General features: G+C 69.9%; 3 protein-coding genes across 3 annotated transcripts in view; 1 reads left to right on the top strand and 2 right to left on the bottom strand.

Annotated features, from left to right (window-relative positions):
- Positions 1–227: 227 nt before the first annotated feature.
- LOC106046818 (uncharacterized) overlaps positions 228–20,563 on the top strand; it is a 43,850-nt gene continuing 23,514 nt past the window's right edge. Inside the window, 13 exon segments of the mRNA XM_066991005.1 lie at positions 228–508; positions 1,446–1,847; positions 1,985–2,111; positions 2,241–2,357; positions 2,851–2,939; positions 2,942–2,960; positions 3,085–3,204; positions 3,579–4,291; positions 6,491–6,621; positions 6,826–7,107; positions 14,005–14,391; positions 14,644–14,838; positions 14,950–15,289. Coding sequence (XP_066847106.1) covers positions 275–508; positions 1,446–1,847; positions 1,985–2,111; positions 2,241–2,357; positions 2,851–2,939; positions 2,942–2,960; positions 3,085–3,204; positions 3,579–4,291; positions 6,491–6,621; positions 6,826–7,107; positions 14,005–14,391; positions 14,644–14,838; positions 14,950–15,289 — 3,156 coding nt within the window. The 5' untranslated portion in view covers positions 228–274.
- LOC125180907 (uncharacterized) lies at positions 6,233–11,859 on the bottom strand. Its single transcript, XM_066991077.1, has 4 exons — positions 11,747–11,859; positions 9,394–10,028; positions 7,879–8,082; positions 6,233–7,397 (listed from the first exon to the last, which is right to left on the bottom strand). Exons 2-4 carry the CDS (start codon positions 9,929–9,931, stop codon positions 6,370–6,372), a joined length of 1,770 nt encoding a protein of 589 aa, XP_066847178.1. The 5' UTR covers positions 9,932–10,028; positions 11,747–11,859; the 3' UTR covers positions 6,233–6,369.
- Positions 13,581–16,655, bottom strand: LOC125180904 (tigger transposable element-derived protein 3-like). The gene is made up of 2 exons (XM_066991070.1): positions 16,141–16,655; positions 13,581–15,707 (listed from the first exon to the last, which is right to left on the bottom strand). The coding sequence occupies exons 1-2, from the start codon at positions 16,172–16,174 to the stop codon at positions 13,882–13,884; spliced, it is 1,860 nt and encodes a 619-aa protein (XP_066847171.1). The 5' UTR covers positions 16,175–16,655; the 3' UTR covers positions 13,581–13,881.

A 20,563-nucleotide genomic window follows, 5' to 3' on the forward strand; every position in this document is an offset into this window, starting at 1 on the left:
TCCCCCGTGTCCCCCTCCTTGTCCCCCTTGTCCCCCCTCGTCCCCCCGTCCCCCTCCCGTCCCCGTCCCGCACGGGGAGGCCCCGCCGAGCGCCCCGGGCCAGCAGCGTCCGGCGGGGGGAAGGAGCCTCCCGCGGGGCCCCGGGGCAGCCCGGTGCCGCTCCCGGTGCCGCTGCCGGTGCCGCTCCCGGTGCCGGTGCCGGGCCGGTAGGCGGCAGTGCTCCTCGCTCCTCGCCGCTCCCCCCGCCCGCGCCCGCCAAGCACCGGCGAGGCGGATGCAATTCCCCGGCTGCCCCTGGCTCCTCGGCGGGGCGGCGGGGCCCGGCCCGCAGAGCGCAGCCACCGACAGCGGCCCCGGCAGCGGCCCCGGCAGCGGCCCCGGCCCCGGCGCGGCGGCGGGCGGCCCCGCGGCCCCGCTCGGCAGCGCGCTCTCCCCGCCGCGGCCCGGCCCCAGCCGCCGGGGCCCGGCCCAGCTCCGCGGGGCCATGGCCGAGTGGGCGCCCGCCCAGGTAAGCGCGGCCCGGCCCGGCCCGGGGCTCCCCCCCCCGCCGAGCCCGGCCCCGGTCCCGGCCCCGGCCCCGGCCCGGAGGCGGAGCCGCCCCGCCCGCGCTGCTGGGGCGCTCCCCGACGGGGCCCGCTCCGGCCCCGGGTCCCCGTCCCGGGTGCCCCTGGAAGGCGCTCGGGCCGGGGAGCGGAGCCCCGCGAGCCCCCCCCCGGGATGGCCCGGAGTGGCCCCGTGTCCCCCTCGAGATGCCCCCGCGCACCCCTCGAGTGTCCCCGTGTCCCTCCCGGGGTAGCCCCGTGTCCCCCTCGAGTTGGCCCCGCGCCCCCCCAGAGCGTCCCCGTGTCCCACCTGGATGTCCCCGTGTCCCACCTGGATGTCCCCATGTCCCACCTGGATGTCCCCGTGTCCCCCCCGGCATGGCCCCGGTGCCCTTCCCGGGATGTCCTCGTGTCCCCCTGCCCCGGGATGTCCCCCTGCACCCCGGCCCGGGATGCCCACGTTCCTCTCGGACGCCCCGCTGTCCCCGCGATGCTCCCGTGTCCCCGGGATGCCCCTCTGCAGGCTCCAGCCCCGGGACGTCCCCGTGCCCCGCTGACCCGGGATGCTCCGGTGGCCCTGCCGTGGCCCCGCTGCTCCCTGCCCACCCTGCTCCTTCCTCCGCCCGAGGGAGGCTCCCACCCAAGCACATCCAGAAAATCCCCCAAAAAAAGGGTCGGGAGGGGCCCTGCTTCACCCCAGCGGCACAGCTGGGGGGCTGCCAGCACGGCGCGGTGACCTCCTGCAGCTGGCTGCCGTCCCACGGGGACGATGACCGGCGCTGACTCGGTGGCCGCGCGGCAACCCGCGGGACCCGGGCACGGCACGGGGGTACCCGCGGGGTCCGGGAGGTGGGGGGGCAGCACCCGGCGTGCCCCCTGCCCAGCCCGCGCCTCCCCGTGCAGGTGCAGGAGTGGAACGTGGAGCCCCCCCACCTGATGCCGCTGCAGCCGCCGCTGCTGCCCGAGCGGGCGCACGTGCGGGAGGCGCAGCTGCACTCCGCCGAGGCCTCGCTCTGGACCGTGGTGGCCACGGTGCAGGCGATGGAGAGGAAGATCGACCTCCTGGCCACCCGCCTGCTCAGCCTGGAGGGCCGCTCCGGCACGGCCGAGAAGAAGCTCCTGGACTGCGAGAAAACCGCCATGGAGTTCGGCAACCAGCTGGAGAGCAAGTGGGCCGTGCTGGGCACCCTCATCCAGGAGTACGGGCTGCTGCAGCGGCGCCTGGAGAACGTGGAGAACCTGCTGAAGAACAGGAACTTCTGGGTGCTGCGCCTGCCCCCCGGCCCCCGGGGAGAGGTGCCCAAGGTGGGCAGGGCCGGGGTGGGCACGGGGGGCCCGGGAGCCCTTCGGGGCTGTCTCTGGGGCTACGCAAGTCCCCGCGGCCGGGACGTCGAAGGGACGGGGACAGGCGCTGCTGAGCTGCCCGCGGCCTGTCCCTGCAGGTGCCGGTGACGTTTGTTGACATTGCCGTCTACTTCTCGGCGGAGGAGTGGAAGAATTTGGAGGAGTGGCAGAAGGAGCTGTACAATAACCTGGTGAAGGAGAACTATGAGTCTTTGATCTCCCTGGGTAAACATCCCTTTTTGCCCCTTTCCCGGCGGCCAGGGGCGTTCGGCACCGTCTCTCCCCTGGCCCCACGTCCCGCGGTGACGGGGAGGGCTCGGCCGCCGCTGCGACCCCGCGCTGTCTCCCCCCGAGCAGACGCAGCCCTGGCCAGGAGCGACGCGCAGCCCCGGCTGGAGCGCGGGGAGGTGCCCTGCGTCCCCGAGCAGAGGGACCTGGAGCCGCGGGAGCTGCCGGCGGACGCCTGCGCGGGTGAGGCATCGGCTCGGGCAGCTCCTCGTGGCGGCAGCGCCCGGCTCTGCTCCGGCCCCGCTCCCTCCCTCCTGCTGCATTTAGGGTGCACGTCCCCTAAGTCCCGTCCCTACTGGGCTGTGCGGCCGTCGCCTGTCCGCACGGGCCGTGCCGTGGTCACCCATCCCTGCGGGATGTCCCATGGTCACCCATCTCCGTGGGATATCCCTTGGTCACCTGTCCCCAGGGGATGTCCTGTGGTCACCGGTCCCCAGGTCACCCGTCCCCAGGGGATGTCCCGTGGCCACCCGTCCCCAGGGATGTCCTGTGGTCACCCATCCTGACAGCTCCCCCAGGGGTGTTCGAGGCCGTGTCACCGCTGCGGGACAGGGACACGCAGCGTGGCCGGAGCAGGGGGGCCCCCACCCCGCGGCCGTTCCCAGCGCCCCGGCAAGGAGCGGGGCCGCGCCGGGTGGCTGCCACCCGGCACCGCCAAGTCTCTCCTTGTGAACAGAGCCGCTGATCTCCACCTCCGACATCCTGTCCCGGATCAAGCAGGAGGTGGCGTTCGTGGGGGAGCAGCAGTTCGGGGAGGACCGGGGATGCCCGCGGACCCCTGCGCAGGTGAGGCCGGCACCGCCCGCGGGACGCGCCAGCCGGGTGCTCGGTGCCTTTTGGAGCGGTTGCCTCCTGGGCTCACCCTGTGCAGGATGCGGCCCTGAGTCCCCATCCCCGTCCTTCCCCGCAGGTGCTGACGCCCTGATCACGGCGCACGACTTCTTGTCGTGGATCAAGCAGGAGGAAGAGCCGTGCGTCAGGGAGCCCTGGGAGCTGCCGGAGAGGGAAATCCTGACGGGTCCCGGCCCCGGTGAGCGATGCCTGAGCCTGGGCTGGGGGGGGTCCTCAGCCCAGCAGGAACTGTGCGGGTCCTGCTCTTCCCCACGGCCGCTGCAGGCCATGTCCATGCTGGTGCAGCTCGGGCATTGCCCTGGGGAGACCCCAATCAGGTGCCAGGGGTGGCAGAGCTCCTGCTCCCACCGATGCGGGTCATGGGCTGTGCCTATGCCCCGGCCATGCCGAGCTCTGGCTGAAAGATGTGTTAGGGTGCGCGGGGTCAGGCGGGGAGGCACCAGGGACCACATCGTCCCCACGGCTCCGGGTTAGGCTGCGGGTGCTGCCCCCCAGCTTGGGGCCGTCCCCGGTCCCCGGCAGCTGCTGACCGCAGCCTTTTTCCCCCCGCAGCCGGCGAGGGGCTGATGGTGAAGACGGAGGAGCGGTGTCCCCGCGCCGAGCCCCCGGAGGAGGTGCTGCCGGGTGCCTCCGCGGAGCTGCTCTTCCCGGGCTCGGGCTTCGGGAGCCCCGAGGGACAGGCAGCGGTGGCCGGGGGAGCCCTGCCCGCACAGCACAGACTGGGCAAAGCCCTGGGTGCGGAGCCGGGGCCGGGGGCTGAGCCCGGGGGGGTCCCGGCAGCGGCGGCACCGTCCGAGGAGCGCCCTCACGGCTGCGCCGAGTGCGGGAAGAGCTTCAGCGGGAAGAAGAGCCTGCGGATCCACCAGCGGAGCCACGCGGCCGAGCGCCCTTACCCCTGCGCCGAGTGCGGCAAGAGCTTCAACTGCCACTCGGGGCTGGTGCGGCACCAGATGATCCACCGCGGCGAGCGGCCCTACAAGTGCGCCGAGTGCGGCAAGTGCTACAGCCGCAAGGAGCACCTGCAGAACCACCAGCGGCTGCACACGGGCGAGCGGCCCTTCGTCTGCGCCGCCTGCGGCAAGAGCTTCATCCGCAAGCAGAACCTTCTCAAGCACCAGCGCATCCACACGGGCGAGCGGCCCTACCAGTGCCCGGCCTGCGGCCGCAGCTTCCGCTACAAGGAGTCCCTCAAGGACCACCAGCGCGTGCACGGGGCCGAAGCGGGACCCCCGCCGCTGCCACCCCCCGGATTGCCCCCCGGGGACTAGGGGACGCCCCGCTGGCGGACTGATGCCCCCTTCCCCGGGACTTGGGGGAAGGGGGGGGGGTGGGGAGGGGGCCACGCGCCGGCCACGGAGCTTTGTACCAAATCTGGGCGCCCGGCCGGGGGGGGGGCGCAGGCAGTGGCGCGATCTGCCCCGTGCGTGGGGAGGGGTCTCCCCCCCGCCCCCAGCCCCACCACGGAGGGACTCTCGTCAGCCCCCCCTGCCACTCGCCCCCGCCAGACAATCTGGGGATGATGGACGGGAGCTGCTGCCTGCCATGCCCCCCCCCTCCTCCCGCCGCTGCCCCCCCCCCCCCCCGCCGCCGTCCCCGCCTGCTGCTCTGCCCCCTCCCTCCAAGCCCCCGCTGCTTATTTTTACTCCCCGCGCCGTCCCGCTCTGTACAGTGCTTGGGGTGTCGTTTTGTATGGACGATGCAACGCGGAATAAAGTCGTGCTGGGCTGCAGCGCCTTCGCCCCAGCCCCGCGGGGTCCCCGCTGTCCCTGTCCCCCACGGAGCCCCCCCCCCCCCCCCCGGAGGGTGGCAGCCTCACCTCCAGAGCCAGAGGCAGGGCTGAGTGTGACGTGCACGCACGTGGGACCTGTGTGTGCACGGGAGCCGCTCCTGTGGCCACGGGGGTCCCCAGGGCCAGCAGCAGCCGCAGCCCAGCAGGGCCGCCCGCCTTGTAAAGCTGTTTCTAGCCGTTCTCACCAAATCCCAGCATTTATTGTTTTTCTTGCGTTTTTCACTGAACTCCTGGGCACCAGCTCACAGCGAAGCCTTCCCTGGGGATCGAGCCCTGGGCTTTGCACGGCGACCGGAGCCCACCTCTCCCCGCATCACCCCCCCCCCCCACCATGTATTTCTGAATCGTGTTGCTGCAAAATAAAATGCTCCCGGCCTGCAGTGCCCAGCACCCAACTCACGCCTCCAGCCGCTTGTTGTCCCCCTCCCCAAAGGGGACCTGGCCACCCTGGGGTGCAGGGTGGGGGGTGGGCAGTTGGCCCCAGGTCACCCAGCAAGGGCTGCGGCTCCTGCTGCCAGCCACGCACGCGGCGACGTGCAGCAGCTCAGCCCAGCGAGGACGGTTTGGGCTGGCACCCCCCGCCGTGGGCTGCAGCCACAGTGGGCTCGCAGACCCCCGCTGCCACCGCAGCAAACGGGAGCATCCTGCCCCCCCCCGCCCCCCCAGGCCACGGCAGCACCGCAGCGGCACTGTGGGGGATTAGAGCCGGGAGGCACCGTGGGCAGGCGGCGAATTACCAGCATGACGCAGCAGCCCCAGCGGCCCCGGCACGAGCGAGCGGCGGCCGGCAGCCTCCCAGCAGCGCGCAGCGGAGGCTCGGGGCGGGGATGGGGGCCACGGCCGCACCCTGCTCCCGCCCCAGCACCGAGTCCACACACACACACACACGCACAGAGAGATGGCATTTTCTGTTTTTTTGGGGATTTCTTTTTTTTTTTAAACAGAAGTTTATGGGTTATATGCAAATTAGGTCATTAAATGATTTGCATAAAATGTTCGCACATCAGCGACTAAGTGTTCCTAACTCCCCACCCCCCCCAAGGTAGTAATCCTACTCGACTAGCGCCGTCACACGCCCCGCTGGCACCCGCGCATGCACGCCTCCCGCCGCTCGCTCGGGGCTGCCCGCGGGAGCGGAGGCTCGGCCACGGCCGCCGGCACCTCCCGGGTGTGCGTGCACACCTCGCACGCGAGCGCGCATCGCCGCCTCCTGACCCGGGCTCGCGCACGCGGCCGGCGTGCTCCAAACTCGCCCAGCACACGGCAGGCTCGCAGGCACGCGGGGCGCCAGCCGCCCGCGTGTCCCCTTGTACCTCCCCCGTGCTCACAGGGTCCGGGCGCGGTGGCACGGCGGGCACCAACCTTGCTCACGGCCGCACGCTCGCTCGCACGCGCCTCCGCGACACACGCACGTACACGCACACCGCCCCCCCCCCCCCCGTGAGCACGCCCGTCGGTCCGTGGGCAGGCACCCACCGCACGCCCGGAGCCCCGCGCGGGGAGGGAGGGCTGTACGCACACCACGTCCTTCGCGGGACGGCGTCCCCGCCGGCCCTAGCTGTTGGTGAGGAAGAGCCGTCTGTGTCTGGAGGCAGAGCCGCGCGGCCGCCCTCTGCGCCGGCCCCGGCCCCGGTTCCCGAAGGGGCTTCGGCTGGGCACGGCGGTCTCCGCCCAGCCGGCGTTCCCGGCCTGCGGCTCGGGGAAGCTGGGCTCGGCTTTGGGCTGCTCGAGGAGCGGGCTGGGGTCCGGCCGGGGCTCGGCCGGCGGCGCCTGGCTCTGCCGGGCGCTGGCCCTCTCCTGGCGCAGGTAGCGCAGCTCGTCGCGGATGTCCGTCAGGACGCCCAGCAGGCGGAACTGGAGCTCGCGGTCGCGGGCCCTCTCCTCGCGCTGCGTGGCCCGCTCCTCCTGCCACATGGCCAGCTCCTGGTGGTACAGCTGGTCCCACTGCTCCTCCAGGTCCAGCAGGTGATGGATGTTAGTCCTCCAGCTCTCCCGGCGGTCCTCCCGCAGGCGGGAGCAGCCCACGCCGCCGCGGGCCGGGCCGGGGGCGGCGGGGGCGTCCCCCGGGGGGGAGGCGGAGGAGGGCAGCGACTCCTCGGTCAGGGCGCCGTGCAGCGGGGAGCGTGCCGGCGGCTCCTCCTCCGTCGTCTTCTCCCAGGCGGGGCCCATCAGTACCCTGGGCAAAGCGCCCATCTCCGGGCCCGGGCCCCCCGCCTGCTCCTCGGGGTGCGAGGAGTCGAGCGAGCGGCCCAGGGGGGGCAGGTCGGACACCCCCTCGTGTCCCCAGTCCGAGTGAGCGTCCACGGGGTTGAGAGGGTCCTCGGGCAGGGAGGTGACGGAGCCCTGGGAGCTGCACCGGCGGATCAGCATGGCCTGGCGGGACAGCTTCATGTCCTCCTCCGCGGACATCGGGGCCTCGGGCCCAGGCTGCAGCCCCATGGCCCCTCCGTGGCCCCTCTCCACCTCCCGGCCTTCCCGTTCCTCCTCCTCCGACATGGAGGCGTAGGAGACGAGGGACTCGTTTCGCAGGGACGGGGAAATGGCTGTCATGTCCGGAGTCCGCAGCTCTGGTCCCGACTCGGCTGGAAGAGAAGAGAAGCCCTCCTGTGAGCGCAGGTCGCTGCCACGTCTGCTCTGCGCTGTCCCCGTACCCCTTCCTGACACACGGACGCACCCTGTCCGTGCAGCCCTCAGCCCAGCTCTCCTCGCACGGCTCCCATCCCTCCATATCCTGCAGCAGCGAGTTCCCCAGTCCCGCTGCGTGCCACAGGGAAAGCCGCAGCCTTTGCCTCCACTTGGATCTGCCTCCTCCTCGCGCCACCCAACAGCCCTCGGCAGTTGTGAAACCGTGCTCCGGGTTCGCAGGCGCGCACCCGCAGCCCTTCGAGGCAAACGAGCAGCACCCACGGGACTGCTCAGGGCCGGCCCCCCAGCACCGTGCCGAGGGCCCCCCCGTGCCGGGACCGTGCTCTCGGTGCAGACCACCACCACCAGGCCTCCAGCGCTTCCCCATCCGCACACCGCACCTTCCCTCCCCCCGACAAAGCCCCGGAGCGGCCTTACCCGAACTGCTCTGCCCTTCCCCTCGGCTGTACTCGCAGATGACCGAGGGGTCCGGGCTCTGCACCGCCAGCCGGGGCACGGCGGAGCCCTCCACGTCGGGCAGGGACGAGGGCTGCCCGTTGGTGTCGATGTAGATGCTGGGGTGGCTCACGCCGGGCTGCAGGTGCATGAAGGACTGCTTGGTTGCGCCGGGGAAGAACAGATCTGCGGGACAGAGAACACCCAGCCTCAGCTGCTGCGACAGCGGCACTGCCGACTCGTGCGTCCTGGCGTTACGGGTGGCCGGGGCTCCCCCAGAGAAGGGTCCCCGAGTGCCGTGCAGGGGAGTGACACGGCACGGGGGACGTGGCCACACCAAGCCCCAGATGTGCCTCCTGCAGGGACACCGGCACAACCGCTCGTCGTCGCTTCCCCCCTGTCCCACAGAGGGCTGGCAGCCCCTGAACAGCCCCCAGGACTTCTGCCTTGAGCCCAGAGCTTTTTTGCTCTGCAATAACGGCGTCTGGTTCAGAGACAGCCTGAGCCCGCTTCAGAAGTGAAACGAGACCCACGCTGCCCAACCGTCCCCACCGACACCTGACGGGCCGAGCTGAAAGGTGAAAAGCAGAGGAAGGAGCAGGAACAACTACCTGCGGTGTCCTTTGGGGGCACAACGAAGGCGGACACGTTCCCTTGCAGGAAATGAAAGGGCAGGGGGGCCGTTTGCCTCCTGGACAGTAACAAAGCCTAGCCGGCGTTTACCTGCAGGCCCAGCGCAACCCCACCGCCAAGCACGGCGATGTCGGGCAGTTTACTCCCAACACCTTCCCCCAAGCGCTTCCCTGGCCTTTGGAGTGAAACAGGCGTTAACCTGCGTGAGACCAAGACACAGGTGTATTCTGCAGGAACTGGAGGGTTCAAAGGCTCAGCCCCATCGAGAAAGCTCCTCCCGGCCACGCGCAGCACCACGGTGCAGGTGCGAGACGCAGCGGGAGGACAGCGCGGTTCGGTACCGCGGCAGCTGCTCCTGCTGCCTCTGACCTCTGCTAAGCACGAGGGACGCTAACCCTGAAAAGAACAGGGGAAATAAAATCCCATCCTGTCTTTTAGCGGCTGCCTTGAGATGGTATCCAGCAAGGCCAGGCACTGTATCACATTTTAAAAAACGACCCACTCCCACAAAGTTTGACGCGCTCCGGTTGATCCCAGGTTACTTCCACGGTGGGTTTTTAATCCCAGCGTACGCAGCTTTCAACCCTGGCGGTTTGCTGCTCAGATACTACAGGACCACAGCCCTGCTGCGTGCTGTAATCCTGACACAAACCGCGTACGAGAGCAAAACCCACAAGTCTCCTTCCACGATCCACGCCGTGCCGGCAGGCACAGAGCACGAACGCTCGGCAGAGCCCGGAGCTGGGGGGACCACGGCCTGGCGAGGTTACCAGGCCCGGCGGCACTCGAAGAGCTCAGGCGGGGCTGCAGCACAGGACTCTGCCGCTCCAACTCTCCTGTCCCCAGAGAATCACCACGACTGACCTGGGTCCAAGATGATTTCGGGCTCCGAGTCGTGGCTGGCCTGCAAGAAAGTGGAAGCCACCATCTTCTCCAGGGGCGTGAGGCGCGGCTTGTGCAGCGGCCCGCCAGCGCGGTTCATAGGCAGGTGCTTCTTGGAGGTGATCTTTTTCTTGACGTCCAACCGCAGGTCGCGCCACTTGTGCTTGAGGTCGTCGATGGAGCGCTCGGTGTAGCCCAGGAAGTTGACGCGGCTTTGGATTTGGGTCCAGAGCTGCTTCCGCCGCACGGGGTGAGCCCGCAGGGCTTCAGACCCATACAGGGCGCTGAAATGCCGGACCACATTCCAGACCAGTGTCTCGGTCTCGTCATTGGAGAAGTTGGCCTTCCTCTTCCGGCCAGACGCTGGCATCGCCTGCGAGGCTGCAGCAGAGGTGGAAGGGGCACAATTGAACCTCGGTCCCCACTCCTCTCTGTCAGCTCCTGGGGGAAACATGGGGCTGCGGGAGCCCGAGGGAGCCGCGGAGGAGGGAGCCGAAGCAAGAGCCCCCGAGGCATCCATGGCAGGGGAGGCTTGGGCCGGGGAGGATCTAAAGAGCCGCTTCGGCACACCACGCGGCAGGGGGGCACCTCATCCCCTCGCCCCAGCTCGAGAGCACCTGGGAGGGGAGAAAAGGAAAGGGCAGCGGTGGGTGGTGGCAGTGCGTCACCCCACAGGGTCCCTACGGCAGGGGGGTGACATCAGGGACCCCCAGCCCTCTCCAACCAAAGGCACCCAGGGGCTCCCAGCCAGCTACAACGGGGACCGCAGAGAGGTTCGTGGTCATGGTGCGTGCCCTGGGACCATGACACGGGCAAGAACCTTGGGGCCACAGCAAGCACCTTAGCCACGGCACGGCTTCAGGGCCACGGCGAGTGCCTCAGGGCCACGCAGAGGGGAACCAGCAGCCCCTCAGGGCCTCGCTCAGGGCAACAGGGAGTGCCTCGAGGCCACGGGGAGGGCCTCAGCACCGCCTTGAGGGCGATGGGGAGCACGTCAAGGCCATGGTGAGCATCTTCGGATGCGCGGCAAGTGCCTCCAGGATGTGGCCTTGGCAAGCATCCCGGGGCTGTGGCAGGAGCCACAGCAACAGCTTCAGCACCACAGCAATTGCTTCTGGGCCACGGAGAGCGCCTTGGCCATGGGCAACAACTCAGGTCCACAACGGGGACCGTGGTGACGGCAAGCACCTCAGCGCTGTGGCGAGGGCCAGTGCCATGGCGAAAGCACCAGGGACACAGGACAGGGCTTCAGGGCCACAGTGAAGACCTTGGCCAAAGAGCAGGTGTTGGGGCCGTGGCGAAGGCTATGGCCATGGTGAGCATCCCAAGGCCACGGTGAAGACCTTGGCCATGCTGCAGGCCTTGGCACTGATCTTGTCTGTGGTGAGAGCCTTAGGGCCTCAGCGAGCACCGTGGGGCTCTGCCAAAGGCCTTGGCCATGGTGAACCTCTGAGGTCCATCAAGGGAGCCTTAGAGCCATGGCCAAGTCCTTGGCCACGTCAAGCACCTCAAGGCCATGGCAAAGACAACAGTGAAGGCCATGGCCACGGTGAGCACCTCAGGGCCCCGAAGAGCACCTGGTGACAGCCCTGGGGTAAGGACCATGGCCATGGCGAGTGCCTCAAGGCCACGGTGAACACCTCGGCTGTGGCCAACACCTCAGGCTTGCAGCAAGGTCTACAGGGCAACCTCGAAGACCTCGGCCATGGCGAATGCCCTAAGACGACGGCGAACACGTGCAAACCACGGCGAGGACCCTGGCCACGGCGCAGGTCTCGTGTCCCCGCGGCGAAAAGACCTTGGCCGCCGCAATTGCCTGCAGGCCACGGCGTGGTCCTCAGCAAAGGTCTCGGCCTCCGAGCATCCCGTGGCCGGCCCGCAGACCTCAGGACCCCACAACAACAGCCCCCGAGATGGGGTGGGGGGACGGGACAGACCCCAGCCGAGGCCTCGTCCACGCCGAGCACCTCGGGGCCCTGCTACGGACTCGGGAGCCCACCGGGAGCCCTCGGGGCCCCTCGCACCCCCCAGCCGAGGCCTCGCCCTCGGGCTGGGGGCGGTGAGGACAGCCCGGGGAGGGGGCTGCAGCACCCGGGGGCCGGAGGGGTTGGTGGGGGGGGGCTACCGGGCACAGCCGGCGCCCTGCCCTCCACCGGGAGCCTTTTGTTCGCGCTTCCGACGGGCACCGGGGACAAAGGGGCCGGGGCCGGGGCCTGCCCCCGGGCCCCCCCCCACCCCGAAGGGGTGGGGGGGGGCCCGGGGGCAGGCCCCGGCCCCCCAACCTTAAGCTTTTCCCCCTCCCCCCCCAAAGGTAGGGCAGCACGGCGGAGCCTACCTGTACCGGGCCGGGCTTGCAATGGGGAAGAGGGGGGGGGAAGGGAAGGGGAACGGGGAAAGGGAGGGAAGGGGGGGGGGGGGGGGGGGGGGGAAGCGACGTCGGGGGCCGGTGTCGGTAAGGGCTCAGGTCCGGCGGCGGCGGCGGGTAATGGCTCCCGCCTCGGCGGAACTCGCCTTCATTTCCTCCGCCTCCGAGCGGCGCGGAGCGGGGGGGGGGGGGGACGGGGACGGGGACCCGGCGAGAGCCGCTGCTTGGCCGCCCCCTGCCGGTTGTGCCGCCGAGACGTTCCGGTATGGGGGGGGGGGGGGTTACCGGGGGGGGGGGGGGTTACCGGGGGGGGGGGGTTCGCGTCGAAGGGGGGGGTGAGCCCCGTGCCGCACCCGCACCGTGCTCCCGTGTCCCCCCCCCCTCCCCGTGCCGGTATCCCGGTACCGAGGACCCCCCCCCTCTCCCCGTATCCCCCCCCCCCCCATTTGTACACCCCCGGTCTCGTGCACGCCGGTGGGGTCCCAGCCGTCCGTCCTGTCCCCGACCCCCCCCCCCGGCTACCCCTTGCCCCCCAGTCCTTGGGCATCCTCGTGCCCCCCCCCCCCCCCCGGGATCCCGGGACCCCCCCCATTCCCCCCCAGGGTGCTGTTTGCACCCCCCCGGTGCTGTTTGCACCCCCCTGCCCCGTGCCGTGCACCCCAATGACCCTCCCGGTGTACCCCGACCCCGCACCCCCTTGTGACCCTTGCCCCCCCCCCAGGCACCCCAATGGATGTCCCCCAGCACACGCTGCCCCTGCACCCCTGGGGGGCCCTGGCACCCCCCCCCCGCTCCCAGCCGGGCACCTCCCCGTGCTTCCTGCCCGTCGCACCTTGTCCCATGCCCCCCAGTGCTGCCCCATGCGGCACGAGGGGTGCCCCCCCTGCCCTGTGCACCCCCACAGGCACCCCTGGGTGAACTTAGGACCCCGACGGGCACCCTGCACCCCGCCCCGTGCAACACAAAGGGTGCCCCTTACGCCCCACACACCCCAACATCACCCGGGTGCATCCAGGGGACCCCCCCAGTGCGCCCCAATGAATCCTGCCTGGGCCAGCCGCCCCCGCGCCCCCCGAGCCCACCGCCCACCCTGCTCGCTGCACCCCGATGGGCACCTCGAGCCCCCTGCCCTGGGAACCCCAGTGGGCACCTCTCGTGTGTCCTGCCCCATTTGTGTCCCAACGGGCACCCCCCTGCCCAAAACACCCCCACAGGCCCCTCTGCAGACACTGCCCCACACTGAGCTCCCCCCGCGCTGCCCGGCTCCCGTCCGTGTCCCCACCAGCATCGCTTCTGGGGGCAATAACCCAACGGGACCCAGTTTGTCCTGGGACCACGGTGTCCTTTACCAGTCTGACCTCCTAATGCCGGGGCTGACCCTTCCCCTGGGTCCCAGCGGGGCATGGGGGCTCCAAGGGCTGGTGGGGTGGGGGGCGTGAGGTTCCCCGGGGCGCCCCAGAGCTGTGGGGACAGCCCCGTCCCATCCCAACCCGTGGATCCTGGTGCAGCAGGGGATGGCAGCGGTCCCCGTGCTGGGGGCCCTGCACACATGGGGGGCACGTGCAGGGGACCCCCCCCGGGCACCCATGGGTGCCATCTGTGGGGCGCGGGGAGCAGCCGCAGCGCCGCTGGGACAGGCAGCCCATGTCCCCAGCCCAGGGTGACAGGACAAAGGGAGGCTCGGGGTGGCACCGCTGCTGTCAGCAGCAAAACCCCAGCCCGGAGGCACGCGGTGGGGAGCGCGGCGGCTCTGCTAATTGCTGCGCTGGAAGTTGTGTTCAATTACGACAAACACCACCCGCTCTGCGGTTTGCTGACGCTCCGGTTTAATGCACCCCTTGCAGACCTCCGGGCTCCGCGCGGCGGGGGGGGAGCAGCCCCCAGCCGCCTGCTCCCCGGGATCGGCTGCGCCAGCCCCTCGTGGGGCCACGCGGGAAGGACCCCCGGGCACGGGGACAGCGCCAACACAGCGGCCTCATCCTCGTTCCACTCCACCAAACGCAACGTCCCCGCCCGGGGCGAAGCCCACCCAGAGCAGCTCCGTGGTGGGAATGGGCGCTGCTGCTGGCCCAGCTCCCAAAGCCGCGGCTGAGAACGCGCCCCGCTCACTGCTTGGCACAGGCGTCCCCGTGCAGGGCTCGCCCAGCGCTGGTCGACAACGCGTGCACGGCGTCCTCCAGCGCGTAGAAGGCCTGGAAGAGGTCCGGGGAGGTGGCCCGGCACTCCAGGTACCGCCGCAGCGTGGCCAGGCTGTCCCACACCTCGGGCTCCGAGGGGCAGGGCTGCACCGCCACCAGCTCCCCCGCATCCTCGCCCTCCGCCGTCCCCCCGTCCCAGTCCGCCCCCTCGGCCATTTCGGCATCTGCCGGCTCCCCGAGGCGCTCCAGCCCCTCGTCCATCAGCACGAAGCGCTCGATCTGCTCCTGGCCGAACCGGACGGGTGCCAGCAGCGTGTCGGGGCTGGCGTCGGGGCTGAAGCCGGCGGCACGGAAGCAGCTGGCGATGAGCCCCGGGCGCACGTCGCCCCAGGCCTGCACCAGCATGTGCAGGGCATCCAAGAGGGTCGGCCGCTCCGAACCGCGCGCCGCCGGGAGCCGCGTCAGCAGCCGGCGCCGGTAGTGGCCCTTCAGGTCCCTGGCGACGCCGCGGTCCAGGGGCTGTGCCAGCGCGGCAGCGGGCGGCACGAAGACCATCCTGACGTTGGAGAGCTCGAGGTAGGGGTGCGCCTCGCGCTTGTCGAGGAGCAGCAGGACGCTCTTCCCCTTGCGCCGCATCTCCTCGTTGAAGTCCTGCAGCCACTCGGCGAAGAGGGGGGCGGTCAGGCGGGCCAGGCCGCTGGCGCGGTAGCTCCAGGGCATGTGCTGCAGGTTAACGCCGCGCAGGCAGCGGGGCCGGGGGCTCTGCCCCACCACCCGCAGCGCCGCCTTCTCCGAGCCGTCGGCGTTGGCGCAGAGCAGCAGCGTCAGCCGCCCGCCGGGGCCAGCTGGCTCGTCCTCGGCCAGCGGGGTGGTGGTCTGCAGGAGGACCCCCGTCTCCCCGCAGCTGTACACCTCGGAGGGCGCGTAGCTGCGCAGCAGGTCGGGCAGCACCGCGCTGGCCCAGCGCTCGGCCGCGGGCTGCTCCGCGTCCCCCCTCTCCCGGGGAGGCTTCTCGAGGGCGATGTTGTGGCGCAGCTTGAAGCGGGCCAGCCAGTTGCCGCTGGGCTCGAAGCCGGGCTTGCCCAGCGCCTCGGCCAGGTTTTTGGCCTTGACCTGCAGGAGCGGGCCGCTGACGGGGAGCTCGGCCGCGCGGGCGCTCTCCACCCAGCGCAGCAGCGCGGCCTCCACGGCCACGTCCTTGCCCTCCCGCTTGCGCTTGCGCTCGGGGTTGCTGTTCTGGTGCCACTCGCTCAGGATCCGCTCCTTGTTCTTGATGATGCGGCAGATCTGGGGCTGCGACACCCCGAAGCGCTTGGCCAGCTCGCTCTGGGACACCTTGGGGCCGTCCAGCATCTCCAGCACGCGCACCTTCTCCGTCAGCGACAGCTCCTTGCGCTCTTTGCGGGGTGCCCCCACCTCCGCCCCGGGGCACCCGCTGGCACCGGGGGGGGCTCCAGCCAGGCGTGCCGCGGGGCCACCGCGCTGGGCGAAGCCCCGGCCGCAGGCGCCGCAGACGTAGGAGCAGCCGGCGGCGCGTGCCAGCGGGTGCCGCACCAGGTCCGGCTTCTGCTCGGCGCCGAAGCCGCACTCGGTGCACTCGTGCAGCGGCCGCCCCTGCCGCGCGCCGGGGCTCTCGGCGAACGCCGGCGGGGCGATGAAGCCCCCGTCACCCACACCGGGGCTCGGCTCAGGGACGCCGCCGTGGCCGTGGCCGCAGCCTTGCTCCTGCGGTGGCACGGCGCCGGGCTCCGAATCCCCATCCTCGCTCCTCGCCTTCGTCCCCAGCCATTCCCCTGCGGGAAGACAGGTGCGTTTGGGGCAAAACCCTGCAAATCCCGCAGGATTTGGCCCGCCACCTTACCGCGCTCCCCGTTTGCCCAGGGGATGGCTGTCCCCGAGCTCCCTTCTCCGGCCCTGGTGCCACCCCGTCCCCGCTCACCCTGGGAAGGGCTGGCCGGGGGGCAACGTGCCGGGGGGCTACATGCCGGGGGGCTACGTGCCAGGGGGGCTACGTGCCGGGGGGCTACGTGCCGGGGGGGCTACGTGCCGGGGGGCTACGTGCCGGGGGGCTACGTGCCGGGGGGCTACGTGCCCGCTCCCGGTGCTCCAGCTGGGCCACGACGTCGGGCTGGGTGACGCCGTACCCTACCGGCACCGAGGTCCCGGCCCGGTGGCGGCACCGTGGTGCAGGGTGCAGCAGCCCCCCGGGAGCCCCCCGCGCCTTACCCAGGGCGACGAGGCGCTCGCGGCCCTCCTTCATGGCGCCGTCCCGGTGCCGGTGCCCGCGGGGCCTCCTCCGCTCGGGGGGTGGTGACACGGCCGCCGTGATGCCGGGCCCTGCGGGGGGGGACGGGCGGCCGGTAACGGATGCGCGCGGCGGGGACCGGCAGCGCACGGCGGCTTCGTGGTGCACGGCGCCGTGACGGAGCGCTGCCCGGTGCCCGGCCGGCCCTACCGGAGGCAGCGGGGCTGGGTGGCGGCGGCCGGGGCTGTCAGCACCGCCGGGAGCCCGCGGTTACCGGCCGGGTAACGGGGCGGCGGCGATGCCCGCGGAGGGCACCGGGGCCGCCCGGGGATGGACGGCGGCCGGTACCGGCTCGCCAGGCCCCGGTGAGCCCCGGGAGCAGGCAGCGAGGCCGGTGCCGGTGCCGGTGGCGGTGCCGTACCTGGGCCGGCCCCGGCCCCTCCCGCTCCGCTCCGCGCCGCCGCCGCCGCCCCGCGCGGCCCCGCTGCCAGCCGCGGGAGCGCGCGCCCCGCCCCGCCCCGCCCCGCCCCGCTCGTCCCGCCCATTGGGCCGCCGCCGGGGGGCGCCGCGCCGATTGGCTGCGGCCACTGCCAATCGAGGCGGGGACGGGAGGGGCGGGGCCGTCCCGGGGACCCGGCTCGGAGGCGGGGGAGGGGGCGGGGCGGGAGCGGCGCGTGCTGGGGGGCGGGGCCGGGGCGGGCTCGCGAGGTGACGTCAGAGAGTTGGGTGACGTCAGAGAGCGGGGGTGACGTCAGAGGGCTGGGGGTGACAGCAGCGGCGTGGGGTGACGTCAGAGCGGTGTTTGGTGACATCACAGAGGTGTGTGAGATGGCGTCAGAGCGGTGTGGGGTGACGTCAGCGGTGTGGGTGACATCACAGGGGTGTGGGTGACATCACAGGGGTGTGGGTGACATCACAGTGCTCTGGGATGACGTCAGAGCGGTGTGGGTGACATCACAGGGGTGTGAGGGGTGAGATTGGAGTGGTATGGGATGACGTCAGAGCACTGTGAGGTGACATCACAGGCCTGTGGGGTGACATCAGAGCGCTGTGGGGTGACATCAGAGCGCCGTGGGGTGACGTCAGAGCACTGTGAGGTGACATCACAGGCCTGTGGGGTGACATCAGAGCGCTGTGGGGTGACATCAGAGCGCCGTGGGGTGACGTCAGAACACTGTGGGGTGACGTCACAGGCCTGTGGGGTGACATCAGAGCGCTGTGGGATGACGTCAGAGCACTGTGGGTGACGTCAGAGCACTGTGGGTTGACATCACAGGCTTGTGGGGTGATGTCAGAGCGCTGTGGAATGACGTCAGAGCACTGTGGGGTGACGTCACAGGCCTGTGGGGTGACGTCAGAGCGCTGTGGGGTGACATCACAGACCTGTGGGATGATGTCAGAGCACTGTGGGATGACATCAGAGCGCTGCGGGGTGACATCACAGCCCTGTGGGATGACGTGGGCGCGCCGTGTGGTGCCGTGACGCTCCCCCCCTGCTCGGCCCTGCTGAGGCCGCACCGGGAGCACCGTGCCCAGCGCCGGGCTCCCCGGTACCAGAGGGACACGGAGCTACCGGAGCGGGGCCACGGGAGGGCTACGGAGGTGCTGCGAGGCCTGGAGCGCCTGTGGTACGGGGACAGGCGGAGAGCTGGGCCTCGAGGAGAGGAGACCGAGGGGGGCCTCATCAGTGTGTGTAAATATCCGAGGGGGGGTGTCGAGAGCACGGAGCCGGTCTCTTTTCGGTTGTGCCCAGCGACAGGACGAGAGGCAACGGGCACAAACTGAAGCCCAGGGGGTTCCGGCTCAATGTGAGGGGGCACTTCTGTACTGGGGGGGTGACGGAGCACTGGGACAGGCTGCCCGGGGAGGATGTGGCGTCTCCTGCTCTGCAGATATTCAGAACCTGCCTGGATGCCGTCCTGTGCAAGGTGCTCGGGGTGATCCTGCTCTGCGGGGGGTTGGACTGGGTGATCTTCAGAGGGCCCCTCCAACCTCAGCCGTTTTGGGATTCTGTGACACCACAGTGACATTGTACGACAATAGCAGTGGGGGGATGACAGCAGAGCGGTGCGGGGGACATCACAGCGATGACAGCAGAGCGGTGCGGGGTGACATCACAGCGATGTGGGGTGACAGCAGAGCAGTGCGGGGTGACATCACAGCGGTTCGTGAGATGGCATCCGAGCGGCGTGTGGTGACATCGGTGACGTGAGGTGACATCGCTAGTGTGGGATGACGTCAGAGCTGTGTTTGGTGACTTCAGAGGGGCCTGGGGTGACATCAGAGCGGCGAGGGATGACATCAGCAGTGAGGGATGGCATCAGAGCAGTGTCAGATGACATCAGAGCAGTGTGGGATGACATCACAGTGGTGTGAGATGACATCAGCAACGTGCTATGACGTCAGAGCGGGGTCTGTAGGTGCCAGCCATGAGGGCTCCAGGGCAGTGGAGCCGCTGGTGAAGGTGATGGTGGTGGAACCGATGGGGGGAGACTGGAGCGAGAACACCCCCGGTCAAATAGGGACGAGGGGAGCGGAGCTGCCCTGCCAAGACAGCGCCCGGTGCCTGCTGGGGGGCACTGGGGAAGTGCCCCCTGGTTACAGCGGGACAGGAGCTGGTCAACGGCCCCCCGGTACCGCCTGCGACAGTGCTAGGGGGCAGCAGCAGTGCTGGGCGCTGAGTGCTGCACCGCCGGGTGCTGCAGCGGGGCGGTGCTGAGCGCAGTGGCGCAGCGCTGGATGCAGTGCTGAGAGCTGCAGTGCTGGGCGCAGTGCATGCGGTGCTGGCTATTGCAGTGGGTGCCGCAGTGCTGGTGCAGTGCTGGGTGCTGCACTGCTGGGTGCTGCACTGCTGGGCACAGTGCATGCAGTGCTGGGTATTGCAGCGGGTGCCGCACTGGCTGGTGCAGTGCTGGGTGTAGCAGTGGGTGCAGTGCTGGGTGCAGTATCACAGTACTGGGTGCAGTAGGCGCAGTGCTTGGTATTGCAGTGCTGGGTGCGGCGTACACCGTAGGTGCAGCACTGGGTACTGCAGTGTTGGGTGCTGCAGTGGATGTTGCAGCACTGGGTGCTGCGGTGCTGGGTGTTGTAGTGCCGGGTGTTGCAGTGTTTGCTGTTGCAGTGCCGGGTGTTGCAGTGCTGGGTGTTGCAGGGTTTGCTGACACAGTGCCGGGTGTCACAGTGTTTGCAGTTGCAGTGCTTACAGTTGCAGCGCTGGCAGTTGCATTGTTTGCAGTTGCAGTGTTTGTAGTTACAGTGCTGGGTGTTGCAGCACCAGGTGTTACAGTGCCGGCTGTTTGCAGTTGCAGAGTCGAGTGTTGCAGTGCCGGGTGTCGCACTGCTTCCAATTGCAGCTCTTGCAATTCACACTGCTTGCAGCCACACCGTTTGCAGTTGCAGTGCTGGGTGTTTCAGTGCTGGGTGTTGCACTGCTGGGTGTTGCAGTGCTTGCAATTCGCACGGCTTGCAGCCACACTGTTTGCAGTAGCAGCACTGGGTGTTGCAGCACCGTCTGTCACACCGTTCGCAGTTGCAGCACCGGGTGTTGCAGTGTTTGCAGTTGCAGTGCCGGGTATTTCAGTGCTTGCAATTTGCACTGCTTGCAGCCGCACTGTTTGCAGTTGCAGTGTTGGCTGTTGCAGTGTTTGCAGTTGAAGCGCCGGGTGTTGCAGTGCTGGGTGTTGCAGCACGTTTGCAGCAGTTGCAGCGCTGGGTGTTGCAGTGCCGGCTGTTGCAGCAGCAGCTGTCACACCGTTTGCAGTTGCCGCGCTAGGTGTTGCAGTTGCAGTGTTGGCTGCTGCAGTGTTTGCAGTTGCAGTGCTGGGTGTTGCAGTGCCGGGTATTTCAGTGCTTGCAATTTGCATTGCTTGCAGCCGCACTCTTTGCAGTTGCAGTGTTGGCTGTTGCAGACCGGGTGTTGCAGTGCACCAGCTGTTGCTCCGGTTTGCAGTCGCAGCGCTGGGTGTTGCAGTGCTGGGTGTTGCACCGTTTGCAGTTGCAGCACTGGGTGTTGCAGTGCTGGCTGTTGCAGCACCGGCTGTCACATTTGCAGTTGCAGCGCTGGGCGTTGCAGCGCTTGCTCGCACCACTTGCAGCTGCACCGTTTGCAGTTGCAGCGCCGGGCTGCAGCGCTTGCAATTCGCGCCGCTTGCAGCCGCACCGTTTGCTGCAGCGCCGGGTGTCGCACCACGGGGTGTCGCACCGCTTGCTGTAGCAGCACCGCGCGTCGCAGCACCGGCCCTCACACCGTTTTGCAGTTGCAGTGTTTGCGCAGTGCTGGGTGTTGCAGTGCTGGGTGTTGCGTTTGCAAGTGTTTCGCAGTGCCAGTGCTGGGTGTTGCAGCCGCACCGTTTGCAGTTGCAGCGCAGTGCTGGGTGTCGCACCACGGGGTGTTGCACCGTTTGC

This window comes from Anser cygnoides, chromosome 2, assembly GCF_040182565.1.
Source record: "Anser cygnoides isolate HZ-2024a breed goose chromosome 2, Taihu_goose_T2T_genome, whole genome shotgun sequence".
Classification (NCBI taxonomy): Eukaryota; Metazoa; Chordata; class Aves; order Anseriformes; family Anatidae; genus Anser; species Anser cygnoides.

Coding starts and splice junctions, on each gene's coding strand:
- LOC125180907 (XM_066991077.1), bottom strand. CDS start 9,931: ATGGATGCCTCGGGGGCTCTTGCTTCGGCTCCCTCCTCCGCGGCTCCC. Junction 8,083..9,393: donor CGAAATCATCTTGGACCCAG/GTCAGTCGTGGT, acceptor TCTGTCCCGCAG/ATCTGTTCTTCCCCGGCGCA. Junction 7,398..7,878: donor GGAAGGGCAGAGCAGTTCGG/GTAAGGCCGCTC, acceptor CTTCTCTTCCAG/CCGAGTCGGGACCAGAGCTG.
- LOC125180904 (XM_066991070.1), bottom strand. CDS start 16,174: ATGAAGGAGGGCCGCGAGCGCCTCGTCGCCCTGG. Junction 15,708..16,140: donor CGAGCGCCTCGTCGCCCTGG/GTAAGGCGCGGG, acceptor GTCTTCCCGCAG/GGGAATGGCTGGGGACGAAG.